This window comes from Podarcis pityusensis, assembly GCF_964106645.2.
Source record: "Podarcis pityusensis genome assembly, chromosome: 7".
Lineage (NCBI taxonomy): Eukaryota > Metazoa > Chordata > Lepidosauria > Squamata > Lacertidae > Podarcis > Podarcis pityusensis.
In genome coordinates this window covers 63,175,490-63,188,602 of record NC_138031.1, presented here as the reverse complement: position 1 = coordinate 63,188,602, position 13,113 = coordinate 63,175,490, and the positions used below count along the sequence as shown (strand labels likewise).

Below are 13,113 nucleotides of genomic sequence, written 5' to 3'. Positions count from 1 at the left end.
CAGTCAAAGGTGACTATAGGGTTGCAGGACTCATCTCACTTTCAGGTTGAGGAAGCGGGCATTTGTCCACATACAGCTTTCTGGGTCATGTGGCCAGCATGACTAAACTGCTTCTGGCACAACGGAACACCATGATGGACACCAGAGTGCACAGAAATGCTTTTTACCTTCCCGCCACAGCGGTACCTATTTATCTACTTGCACTGATGTGCTTTCGAACTGCCAGGTTGGCAGGAGCTGAGACAAAGCAACGGGAGCTCACCCCGTCACGGGGATTCAAACCACCAACCTTCCAATTGGCAAGCCCAAGAGGCTTGGTGGTTTAGACCACAGCACCACCTGTGTCCCTGGGATTGTACATTCAATGATGTGCCATAACTTCAATCCCTCATTGACATCTACTTCCACCTACATCGATTTTGCAGAAAGCAACAAAACCAGACTTTTTTTCTTTTTAAAATCTGTCCCCCGCCCCCCAGGCCTTCACATCTTTAAGCTAAACCATGGCTTACTACTGCATAGCAGGGCAACAGAAGGATCTCTGGAGGAGTGCTGTGATCTCTCTGGGAGTGCACACATTTGCTGGTTCATGCTAAGTCATGGTTTGGCTAAGTGTTATGTGCCAACCAGGTCTTAGGTGGCAATTCTATACAGTTACTTAGGCCCAAGTCCCATGGAGCACATTGGGGGCTTACTTCTAAAAAGGTAAGTTTAGGACTGTGCTCTCAAAAACCCCAAATATTTTAGCTCGCTCTACTCAAATAATTATTTGATATTAAGGAGTTAAAGGCAGAGGAGCTTATTCTGGCACTGAAAAGCAATTTCCTCCTATCCTTTTATAATCTGCAAACAAAGGATTGTTTTTTCATGGCTCCGAGTTTATGAGGAGAGTTTGAGATTCCCACGCATGCATATCTAGTTGCATTTAGTTAAAGGTCCTCAGTTTGCAGTTGTAATTTGTTTTGTGGAAACAAGATAAGTGGGGCGAGGCTGAAATTGCTTTTGAATTGAGAAGCTTCATCCCTTGGCCTTCCAATGCCATTAAAACCCAAGAAGATAAACGCCAGTTCATTAGAGGTGGCTGTGGTGAAAAGCGTGCTCTCTGCATATGCTCTGAAACATTCTTAACATTCCATTGAAATTTATAGAGAACTGAACCCTGGTATTCAAAGCAGTCTCTGCAGATGGTGTGTGCAAAGGTAAAGAAAGAATGAAACCCAGCTTCAAAAGCCCTTCCTATTGGCCGATGAGTTGCAAATGACTGTGCGCGGTGGGGGTGTTCGCTAAAATGATTTCAAACTTCACCATAAAGTATCCTGGACCTGCAATCCCAGTTCTCTCTCTATCTCAGAGAATTAGACAAACACATTTTGATGGCCTGCACAAACCCCCAAACAACTGCCGTCATATATTATTAGTGGTTGTTTCACAAGATCAGCCCTCAGATATAACATTTCCCCTGGTAATAGGAATTGTAATTGATTGCATGTTTGCTTCCTATATTCTAAATTTTTATATATATATATATATATATATATATATATATGAGAGAACCATCACCTCCCATCCGCAAGCACATCTGCTTGGACATAGTTGAATACCATTCCTATGGGAAAGGGCCATAGCTCAGTAGTAGGTAATCTGCCTTGCATGCAGAACATCCCAGGACTAGGTATAGGGCTGCCATAACTGGGATTTGGCCATCGCAAACAGTGTCTGGGCAGAAATCACTTTAAAAACAAACAAACAAACAGAAAAGTCTGGGGAAATCTGGAAGCATTGCAACCCATGTCGGAAGTGTAGATTTTGCAGAATTTATTTAAGAATAGCTTAAAAACTTCAATTTTATTTTATTTTTGGAGATTTTGCAAAAAAACCAACAACACCCAAAAAGTTCAATAACTTTGGGCAAAACTAAAAAAAAAATCTCAATAACTTTGCCACCCCCCCAAAAAAAATATACCTGGAGAGCCATTGCCGCTCAGTGTAGACAATACTGAAGTAGGTGGCCTGATTCATAGAATTGTAGAGCTGGAAGGGAGCCCGAGGGTCATCTAGTCCAACCCCCTGCAATTCAGGAATCAAATCTGAACCAGGATTCAGTATAAAACAGCTTCTTATGCTCATGGCGTTACGCACGTACATCTCCAAACAACAACAACAAGGGACGGCGGCTAAGCAAGAGAATCACCGCACTGACAGCTCGTGAACTCCGGGCAAAGTGCCGCTCGTCCCTCGCTCTCGAGCACGGAAACTTCGGGCGTGCTGCTGGTTGTCCACGCTTGCGCGCTCCCGCAGCGGAGGGGCCTCTGGGAGACCGAGTAGCTCGCCGTCAGTGGGGGAGGGGGAGCGTCCTAGGCAATCCTCACGCTGTGCGCCCTTGGAGGAAGAAGGTCAGTCTGGGGCGCTGCGCTGTGCGCTCCGTTGCAGCAGGGGGGAATCTTTTGCCTTTGCTGCATCTTCCCTCTGAGTTACAATTTGGCGTTGGAGGAGTAGGAACTATGGATTCCGCCCACATTCCGCCCCATTGCAATGGTCTATGGCTGCCTGGTTGGTGCAAATGTGGGGCGATCAAGCCAAAGTGGTGGATTTGCTTCCTATATGGGGGAAAGAGATACCCTACTTTTCAGGTGCATCGGGGCACCTTGCTGCTTTGGGCACGCTGCCCTCGCTTGCAGGAAGCACCCGATCATCGCGGAGGTTGTGCCGCCGGCTAGACTCAGCCGGTCTCCTCCCATTGCCCGGCCTGTTTATTATTAGCCCATCTAAAGGCCGCGAGTTACAGTTCTGCCGCCGCCGGGATACAGTTGCTCTCTGTTTCCTTACTGGGTGCTACATTGTTTTAGACTCCAGATCAGGCATAGGCAAACTCGGCCCTCCAGATGTTTTGAGACTACAATTTCCATCATCTCTGACCACTGGTCCCGTTAGCTAGGGATGATGGGAGTTGTAGTCCTAAAACATCTGGAGGGCCGAGTTTGCATATGCCTGTTCTAGAGGCTGGTGGAGGCTCAGAGCCCCTGAACAGCAGCACGGCAGGTGGATGTTCAACAGGCGCAGCAGGGTGTGGAAGGGGTTAGCTTCCCCCCTGCCACACAACTTGTTTCAAGGCACTTTCTGGTGGTTCACCTAATGCCAGCTGTTTTGCTGAGGTCCTTGCACCTATTTGCTGGTTCTGACCCATAAAAGCGCTTAGAATCATAGAATTGTAGCGTTGGAAGGGACCCCAAGGGTCATCTAGTCCAACCCCCGGCAATGCAGGATTCTCAGCTAAAGCATCCATGACAAGATGACCAACAAACATCTGCTTTAAAACCTCCAAGGAAGGAGAGTTCACAACCTCCCAAGGGTGTCCCTTCCACTGTCAAACAGCTCTTGTTATCAGAAAGTTTTTCCTGATGTTTAGTCGGAATCTCCTTTCTTGTAAACTTGAAGCCACTGGTTCTTTTTGCATCTTGAAGCAAGAGTACCTTTTTCTGGATTACTTAACACAGAATAGTCATGCTTGTCACCTTCGTATATTTTAAATGTGACTGCAGGGATTCTAGACTGCAACAAGAAGAATGGTCAACCCACCCAGAATGAATTAAGGAGATAGCTCAGTCTGTAGAGCATGAAATCTCAAGGATCGTGGGTTCGAGTCCCACATTGGGCAAAAGGTTCATGCATTGCAGGGGGTTAGATTAGATGACCCTCGGGGTCTCTTCCAACTCTGATTATTAGCTCCTTTCTTGCTGTGTGGTGGTCCCCTCTGGTGCCTTTCCCCTGACATAAAATTTTAATTTAAAATACAGTGGTACCTCGAGTTAAGTACTTAATTCGTTCCGGAGGTCTGTTCTTAACCTGAAACTGTTCTTAACCTGAAGCACCACTTTAGCTAATGGGGACTCCCACTGCTGCTGTACCGCTGGAGCACGATTTCTGTTCTCATCTGGAAGCAAAGTTCTTAACCTGAAGCACTATTTCTGGGTTAGCGGAGTCTGTAACCTGAAGCATATGTAACCTGAAGCGTATGTAACCCAAGGTACCACTGTAGATGGATGTGTGCTTTTTTAGACTTGGATTTCCCCTGCAGATTTATGAACTGTAGTCAGGGGTAGATAAGCTACTGTTGTTTCATGACCTTCACTTCCCCTGTGGTGGGACTCATTCATTGGTACCATTTTGTTCCCACCCACCTTCTTCCAAGGACATCGAAACAGAGCTCTTGCCTCAACAAATCTGTGTTCTGCTGTGTCAAAGTGTTGTGTTGGGAAGGTCACTTTCCCTAACATGGTAAGATCTGTCTTACAATGGAACTGACTGCAAAGAGGTAATGGTGGAGTCTCCCTTCCTGGAGGTCTTGAAGCAGAGGCTAGGAAGCCCTCTGAATTGAACTAAGCAGGCCACCAGGCACCCTCCAATTCTCTGATTTAGGCATCATCACCAGTAGGGGATGGCATGGTAGGGATGCTACCATGGTAGGACACTCACCTGACCTCTCTCTGGCTGCATCACGGCTGCATACCTGGACAGAAAGGGGGAGAGGAGAGGAGCAGCGATGGTGGCGAGATCAGTGCAGTGCAAATGCACCGGTGGAGCCAAGCCAATACTCCTGCTGCCATATTTGCACTGCACTGGCCTTGTTGACATGCCTTGTTGACATGTCATGGTGATACTTGGTAGTTCTTAAATTTGCAAGTGAAATCCAAGTGTAAAACAGGTATATGCAAACATTTCAGGGCATGGAATGTGTACCTTTTTATCCTGTTGCCCTTGCCCCCCCCCCCCCTTCAGCCTCCTCTGCACAACATCACCTCCAATAGAGGAGAAGCATTAAGATAAGGACGTATTGCTGTAAAAGAACCACGAGACCTTGGGAAGTGGAACTGCGTGCCCCTAATAAACAAACAGGTGAGATGAAAGCCAGAGGAAGGAGAGAGGTAATTTTTGTTCTGAGTTACCTTCTGCTGCCCCTTGCAAGAAGACGGGTCTGTAGCCCCAAAGCTTGCCTCTTGTGCGACTGTGCATGCAATACCCCAATGCATGCTAAATAAGGGTATGTTTACAGTGCATTTAGACCTGGGAAATCTTGCGTTGGTTTTCCTGATTATAAGGCTAGCACTTCTGTCCCATTTGCTAATACATCATTCATGGTACCTGTCGCATTCTGGAACTGTGGCTTTTGGATCAACATACTGGCAGGTCACATTAAATTTCATTCGCAAATAGGCGTGGCATGACACAACAACAAATGTCATTGGACAGCATAATTACTCCCCCACTCTTTCCGCACATACATGTTTCTGTTCTGCTATGGTTCCCCCATGAAAACAGTGGGGGAGAAATGCATGCTGGTATTCTGCCCCACATTTCATCACTTTACGCCTGAGATTTTCTGGGCTAATGGGGGTTGCAAACATCTTTTTTTCCTGGAAGCAATTAACACAGAAATGGGTGCTAACATTCCATTATGTTCCACTCCAAAAGCGTTTTTTTACTTTGTGCGAAAGCTCAGATATAATGTCTTTAATAAGTTTGGATGAATGAATTAGGCATTGCAGCCTCCAATTTTAATAGCCATGAAATCCTTCACCATCAGCTCAGCTGAAAATATTTGAACATTGCATTTTCATCTTTATGTTCCAGAATGAGTACGGACTGGCTTGGCTACGGTTATGCAGCACTGGTTGCTTCAGGAGGAGTAATTGGCTATGCAAAAGCAGGTATAGTATTAAGAAGTCAGACCCTTTTTCTGTTTTCTCCATCCTTCATTCAGTATTATGACATGGATATTTGTGCTTCGTAGCCTTTGCTGGTACAATAATTTTTAGTACGCACTTGGTATATGGCAATAAAGGCATGTGGTCCTCATTGTGCCAAACATTCAGGGATAGCTATCAGCAATATAGCAATGCCTGCATTTTGGAATATAACATGCTGCAGTTTGCTTTCTTCCATGATTCGTAGTCCACATTGATTTGTTGCGGGAGCAAATAAATAAATCACAAAACTCAGAACTCACTTCATCCCCATTATCACCAAATGTTGAGAGATTCAGGACAGACAAAATCATATATTCACAGCACATTAAAATCATTATTTCAATTATTATTTTAAAAGCAGCATGAGCATGTCATGTGTTTTTTAATTGTACTTTAAAAAATTAAGCATGTGTTTTCTTCCCTGGGACCATCTGGTTAACGGTTCGTTAGTTTTTCCAAATAAGGTTAACTATGGACTCGGCACCCACAAGATGTAATGTCCTTTCATTGTCTTTTCTCAAAAAGAAATACTGGTTTGTAGATTTAATAATGGAACTCGCTTCCCAGAGGACCTCATTAGGCCGCCTCTGTTCTTCCTTGTCGACAAATTATTTTTCTGTTCCAGGAGCCTTTCAGGGGCTAGATGAGTTTTAATTGCTGTTGGCTAGCTTGCCTTGAAAAGGGGCCTGTTGCTAGTAATTTGAGCCACTTTAAATTAATTTATTATGTGCTGTTTTTATTCTCTTTTAGGATTCCAGTTTTAACGGTAGTATTATTTTGTCTTGTGACATGCAGTGAAGTAAAAAAGTCAGACAGAAACTGAATGGCCAGCCCCTGTTCATTTGCATTTGTGTCCTCCCTCACTTTAGTAAGCCTTTCAATGCTGAAGAAATCCAAGGGAGTTTTGCTGCTGAGGCCCATACTACTCATTGGCCTTCCACAACCCTCTTGTTCTTTTACTCTAGGTAGCGTTCCTTCTCTCGCTGCTGGTCTCTTGTTTGGTGGTTTAGCAGGCGTGGGTGCTTACCAGCAGTCTCAGGATCCAAAGAATGTTTGGCTTTCTCTGAGTAAGTATTTTATTTAGATTTATTTGACCAAAACAACAACCAAAGCCCACCCAATGTGATTCCTTCTTCTGCAATCTCTTCCTTCCCAAATCACAAACTCACAGTCAGCCATTGTTGCTTGCCAAGTTCCCATTTGCTGCAAAGGAAATGGGATATGGCATGGCCAGCCAGCCTCCCCCCGTACCACTGCTGCTTGATGTCCTTTCCCCATTTTTATAATAGTGGCAGCCTACATTCAAATTCTAAGGGACGCGGGTGGCGCTGTGGGTTAAACCTAGGACTTGCCAATCAGAAGGTCGGCGGTTCGAATCCCCGCGACAGGGTGAGCTCCCGTTGCTCGGTCCCTGCTCCTGCCAACCTAGCAGTTCAAAAGCACGTTAAAGTGCAAGTAGGTAAATAGGTACCGCTCCAGCGGGAAGGTAAACGGTGTTTCCGTGCGCTGCTCTGGTTCGCCAGAAGCGGCTTAGTCATGCTGGCCACATGACCCGGAAGCTGTACACTGGCTCCCTTGGCCATAAAGCGAGATGCGCGCCGCAACCCCAGTGTCGGCCACGACTGGACCTAATGATCAGGGGTCCCTTTACCTTTACATTCAAATTCTAGCAATGAAACACAACATGGAACCAGAAATTGCAGAATTTGGGGGTTTGATGTAAGGAATTATGCAGGCTCGGGCTGTGGTCTAAACGTGACCTCATGTCTTATGGTATGGGTAGGCAAACTAAGGCCCAGCGGCCAAATCCGGTCCAATCGTCTTCTCAATCCGGCCTGCGGACGGTCCGGTAATCAGAGTATTTTTACATGAGTAGAATGTGTGCTTTTATTTTAAATGCATCTTTAGGTTATTTGTGGGACATAGGAATTCGTTCTTTAAAAAAAAATAGTTCAGCACCCCACAAGGTCTGAGGGACAGTGGACTGGCCCCCTGCTGAAAAAGTTTGCTGACCCTTCTTATGGTATCAGGGGATTCCTAGGTTGGCAGTCCCAACCTCTATTTTAAAGTGTCCTGCAGAGGGCTGGCTACCCCTGGATCCAGGCAGAAGTCCAAGGGGTGGACAGTGGAAAGGGGATTTGTCAGGTTCTGTGTCACCCATGAAGCAGAGTTGGGAGAAGAGGAGGAGTCCAGGTGGTCAGAGAGAGAAGGAAAGCAGGCAGAGATGTGCTATCTCCAAGGACAAGGAGGGGCTTAAAGTGGCAGCAGCAGCTGGAGCTGCCGTGCAGAAGTCACCAGTTGCTTATGTGCACTACATCAGATGAGGGGGATTAACTAAGCTGGAAGGGGCGTCGTTGTGCTGTTGCTTCAACGGTCCAGGTTGCAGCACAAGTCTGAAGAGGGAGGTGCCCAGCTAGCTATTTAGCAGGAGCGGTGCATATAATTACTGCAATTTAGGAGCTGATGTAATAGTTGCCACTAAAGAACTAAACTTCCCAACGCTTGTCTTCACTGGAGCTGGGTGTGCTCAGAGGACACCCCTTGTCTTAAGGCACAGGATGTAACAATTTGGCAGAGGCTAGAAAGGTCTAGGTCTGCATGGGGGAAGCACCTGGGAACCTTATGCATCCAAGCTTCAGCTCCACTGAACAAAATGCAGGATGTAAATGTAACATTTGAATGAAGCTTTGGCTTGCATTAAGCTTTACATGTAATGTGGACTAATGTATCCTCCTTAATTCTTGTGATTTCCCCCCATTAGTTGCTTCTGGAACCTTAACCGGTGTGATGGGAATGAGGTTTTATAACTCCAGGAAATTCATGCCTGCGGGGTTAATTGCTGGTGCCAGGTACAAAATTCCATTTTCCTTCTCCATCTTTCCTGCCATGAACTATTATTTGGTTTAATGGAATGTGGGTACCTGTAAGATATAGTTAACACAGTCATAACATGGACTCGTCATTATCGTAAACTACAGTGAAACATTTAGATTATGGTACTGTGCTGTTTACTGAAATGTTGGTTTGTGTTTGAATTTAAACAGTCTGTTGATGGTGGGAAAACTTGGACTACAGCTGATGGAAAAACCCCTCCAGCCATAAGCGTGCAACAGATAAAAAGCAAATAAAGTACCTGAAGACAGCTTTCAAGCCACATAAAAACAGCTGAAGTTTTTGACTTTTAAAAATATTGTTAGCATCTGGAGAAGATACTTAACTACAGAAGCAGACCAGCATATTATCTCTATTGGCTCCTTTTGCACAATTCTAAAGTGTCATAGCTACAAAATTACAGCTTCCACATCACACTTTTTTAATTAAAAAATGTACACATTTCTTCCCATAGCCCTGTGCACTTGAAGATTGTGAATGGGGAAAAAGTGGCAGTGATAACCACTGCTGCTGCTGTGTTATCTATCATAAATATTTCCTTAACTTGTATCGTATTTCACTTCTCTGTCTTGAAAAACTGAAATTTTTGATGCTGCATAGAGGGACTTCTTAGTATAAATTTGTATCTGTACTTACAGGGCTACTATCAAGGTGACTAATTTTGTTTAAGTGTCTACAAATAATATATATTTTAAAAATCAGGTGAAAGTTTGCTAAATCTGTTGTTGAGGGTTTTGTTTTTTAAAGATAGTAGTAAATAAACCATTTATCCAATAATAAAAAACAATTAGTTCTAGGTACCTTTCAGGGTGGAAGGCAGATTTTGTTTTGTGCGTCTCTGTGTGTATGGGTGTGTTTTACTTGCTGGCTGCCCTTGGTCAGCAGTACCTGAAAATATACTATTCAGGTAAAGATACTACCGTATTTTTCGCCCTATAGGACGCACTTTTTCCCCTCCAAAAATGAAGGGGAAATGTGTTTGCGTCCTATGGGGCAAATGCAGGCTTTCGCTGAAGCCTGGAGAGCGAGAGGCGTTGGTGCGCACCGACACCTCTCGCTCTCCAGGCTCCAGGAAGCTATCCACAAGCCTTGCGCACCCGGGGGGAGTTCCCCCGGGCGCGCAAGGCTTGCGGGCGGCAGCCTGCAGCGCGGAGCACGGGGCGCCCTTCGGAGGACGCCCCGTGCTTCGCGCAGGTGTCGGCAAGCCTTGTGCACCGGGGGGGACTCCCCCCCCGGGCGCGTAAGGCTTGCGGGCAGCAGCCTGCAGCGCGGAGCACGGAGCGCCCTTCGGAGGACGCCCCGTGCTCCGCGCAGGTGTCTGCAGCCTGCCGCCCGGCGCGTGGGGCACCCTGAAGCAGAGCGCCCCTTGCGCCGGGCAGACATCGGCCAGCCCCACAAGCTCGGGGGACAGCGGGGAGGCGCAGCGCCGCCATCCCACTGTTCCCCGATCTGGTTTGGGGGGGGAAATAAAGGGAATTTTTTTCCCTTTATTCCCCCCCCCAAAAAGTAGGTGCGTCCTATGGGACAGAGCGTCCTATGGGACGAAAAATACGGTAAATGCTTACACAGATATTTGTTGATGGTTAATTGCCTTTAAAGAGACTATGGTACTGATCCAGTGATTATGTGGGTGCTGTGATATATCCATAGCAGTTGAATGGAATGAATACATTCCCTCAATATTGCATGAGGATAGCACTGCCTTGCAGCCACTGAAGCAGAGCGGGGCAGGGTACTGTTTTTATAATGGTCCAGAAAGACCCTAAAAGCAGATAAAGTACAGTCCTAAATGGCTTCATGACCCCTTGCTGCTGAAGTAGCAGGAGAGCTGCTTCTTCCTTTGTCTGACTCAGGCAATTTTAATCACACCATAAACACAAGCAGTCCGGAAATTACGTTATCACAATGACACTTTCTAAGTTTTCAAAATTTCCTGCCGCAACCAACACCTCAACTTTGAAGTCATGCACCCCTGTTAGCATAGGAGCCAACTCCTAGGGGCTGTGGGGGCTTTGGCCCCCACAAAAAAAATATTTGAGGGGGACATTCCCCAAAGCTGATGGGCTTTGCCATTCACATGGTGTGTGTGCATTGTGTCATGTGATCAATTATGTCGGGCGGGGCTTACCTGGGCCCCCATATATTTTATTCAAGTTGACACCCCTGCTGTACCATTTCCCAGAAACTAAGCATGAAATCACACGTTCTAAAGGACACTGCCACAATGCCCCCTCTCTCCATAACATCATTTACCCTGTGGGTTGAGGTCAATTTCATGTTTCCATCCTAGCCCTACCTAGGGGGAAAACATACATAAGAATTATGTCTAGGTACAAAACAGAACAGTTCATTACAGGGATGGAACAGGTTCCCTGTAAATGTATAGCTTCAGCCTAAAGTTAAGACTCTCGTGTGTGTGTGTTCTAATGGAAGACTATTATAGTCTTGTGTATCTGAGAAGTTAACTTTATTATAAAAGAAAATGATTTTCAGCTGAAAACACCCCAGTCAGAAAGGCAGGTTCCTTGCTTTTTACTAACATACAAACCTGTAGACGGATACCTACAATATAGCATTTCAGTGAAACTGCGTAAACCTGGAAAGACTGAAACCCCACTTAACATGAGGGAACTAGTACAGTATTAGTCTGATGTTCCTGCAACTCCACATAGGAACATAATATTGCCTGCATAGCAGCAGCTTAGATAAACTACTGAATTAATATAATCACTTGCCCCTTTTTGCTACTAGTTAATTCAAGGTTTTCATGTTAAAACACACTTAACACATCAGTAAACTATTCAAATTATGAAAATGTGTTCAAGTGAGTTAAAGCTTAAATCCTAATTCAAGCCTCAAATCAACCAATAAATACTCTACAACAAAACTGTACATTAAAAAACACATAAAAATACTTGTTAGCCTGCAAATAACTCTAACATTTTACAAGTTAAAAATATACAATACAATACATGCTATTTTTTAAACTTTGGATTGTCAGGTTTAATACATTACATATCATAACATTTAGCAGTTAAAGCAGCAGACCTTATATATCTCTCCACAGTTTGTATCTCTGTTGTCTAGTATATTAGCAAATCTACTAAAAACAGAAATATACTGAAATAGCACATAGGTTTGGGGCCACTGTGTACTTTATGGCATCCAAAAGGAGGAAAGGAGGTCATAAATGTGTCCCTGGCCAGATAATGCAGCTATATGCTACAAGTATGAGATTTCAACGATAAACACGCTTCAGGAACCGGTAGGAAATTCTATAGTTGTTCAGCTTTGGTTACCAGGCGAAGGCACTACAGTAAGTGGGACTAACTAAAATTTCTGATTCAACAAAGTTAGTGAAGAGTAAAAAAAAAACCCCACAAAAACCCACAGTGGCCTAGACTTCCTGCAGACAATTTGTGACAAAACACCAGAACTCTGGTTCCATAAAGGTGGGGATAAAAGTTGCCTGCAGAACACAAAGATTAAAGGTCTTCAGTCAGTAATTACAATTAAAATACCCATCTATTTCCTGGCTTGGCAATTATGCTAAGCCTACTGGGTAGGAAACCAGGCTTCAACACCATCCACAGGCTGTATTTCTCAATCACAGGATTAAACTTGCAAATGATCTCCAAGAAAACTTTCACCTCAATCCAGGGGCTCCTTAGGGTTCCAGTGCTCCTGTTCACACATCTTTTGTGCAATGAAAGGCTTCTTTCATTGCAGTGTAATGCAAAGGTAACAACCACCACATACTTGTATCCAGTACACATTTGCACATAACTGTCTGGGGATTAGGGCAAAAATGCTGTACAGATGAATCTCTTCCCTACTCACTTGTAAGTCAGATCCAGAGACAAGCTGTATACATTGGTCACTAGTTAAATAGTTTACAAGGTTTACAGCCTTCACAATACTTCTGCAGGATCCACATGCAAGGAGGGGTCCCATGCTTGCATAATACAACATGAAATGGGCTCTTGGGGATGTGTCACCTTTGTAAAACACTTATTTTCATGGGCTTGGTGACTACGGATGGCCGAGGTGGGAAATCTGTGGCCCTCTAGATGTTGTTGGCCAGGATGATGGAAGTTGCGAGTCCAGCAACATCTCAAAGGCTGCAGCTTCCTCACCCCTGATGTATGGATTCACTCTCTGCAAACAAAAAGGTAGTTAAGGACATAGAGCAATCCAAAACAAAGTCAAATGGACCCTTTGATGCTAGCTAGACAATGCAATAGAAGATTATTCTCCAGCAATCATTATGACTTTCATTGTTCAAATCTGATTTTATCTGTAAATGTTCTGGAAGCAACATCCATTTGAAAGTCACCCTTTACCCTACATTTTGCACATCTGCTGTTCTCCGCATAGAAATGACTCACAGTTTCTCAATGGTAAACATGTGCATTTGCTTTTTTATGTCATTTAAAAACATTTTTAAAAGGAAACATCAAAGGGATCCAATAAAAAC

General features: G+C 44.7%; 1 protein-coding gene across 1 annotated transcript; it reads left to right on the top strand.

Moving 5' to 3' along the window:
- Positions 1 to 2,264: 2,264 nt before the first annotated feature.
- On the top strand, positions 2,265 to 9,436 carry LOC308482062 (transmembrane protein 14C-like). Its single transcript, XM_081015077.1, has 6 exons — positions 2,265 to 2,393; positions 4,777 to 4,893; positions 5,629 to 5,705; positions 6,710 to 6,811; positions 8,506 to 8,593; positions 8,789 to 9,436. The coding sequence occupies exons 3-6, from the start codon at positions 5,630 to 5,632 to the stop codon at positions 8,844 to 8,846; spliced, it is 324 nt and encodes a 107-aa protein (XP_080871203.1). The 5' UTR covers positions 2,265 to 2,393; positions 4,777 to 4,893; position 5,629; the 3' UTR covers positions 8,847 to 9,436.
- Positions 9,437 to 13,113: the final 3,677 nt, after the last annotated feature.

What these genes read in the sequence shown, in the direction of transcription:
- LOC308482062 (XM_081015077.1), top strand. Translation starts at nt 5,630, where the DNA reads ATGAGTACGGACTGGCTTGGCTACGGTTATGCAGCACTGGTTGCTTCA. An exon ending in AATTGGCTATGCAAAAGCAG is followed by an intron (nt 5,706 to 6,709) that starts GTATAGTATTAA and finishes CTTTTACTCTAG; the next exon opens with GTAGCGTTCCTTCTCTCGCT. An exon ending in GAATGTTTGGCTTTCTCTGA is followed by an intron (nt 6,812 to 8,505) that starts GTAAGTATTTTA and finishes TCCCCCCATTAG; the next exon opens with TTGCTTCTGGAACCTTAACC.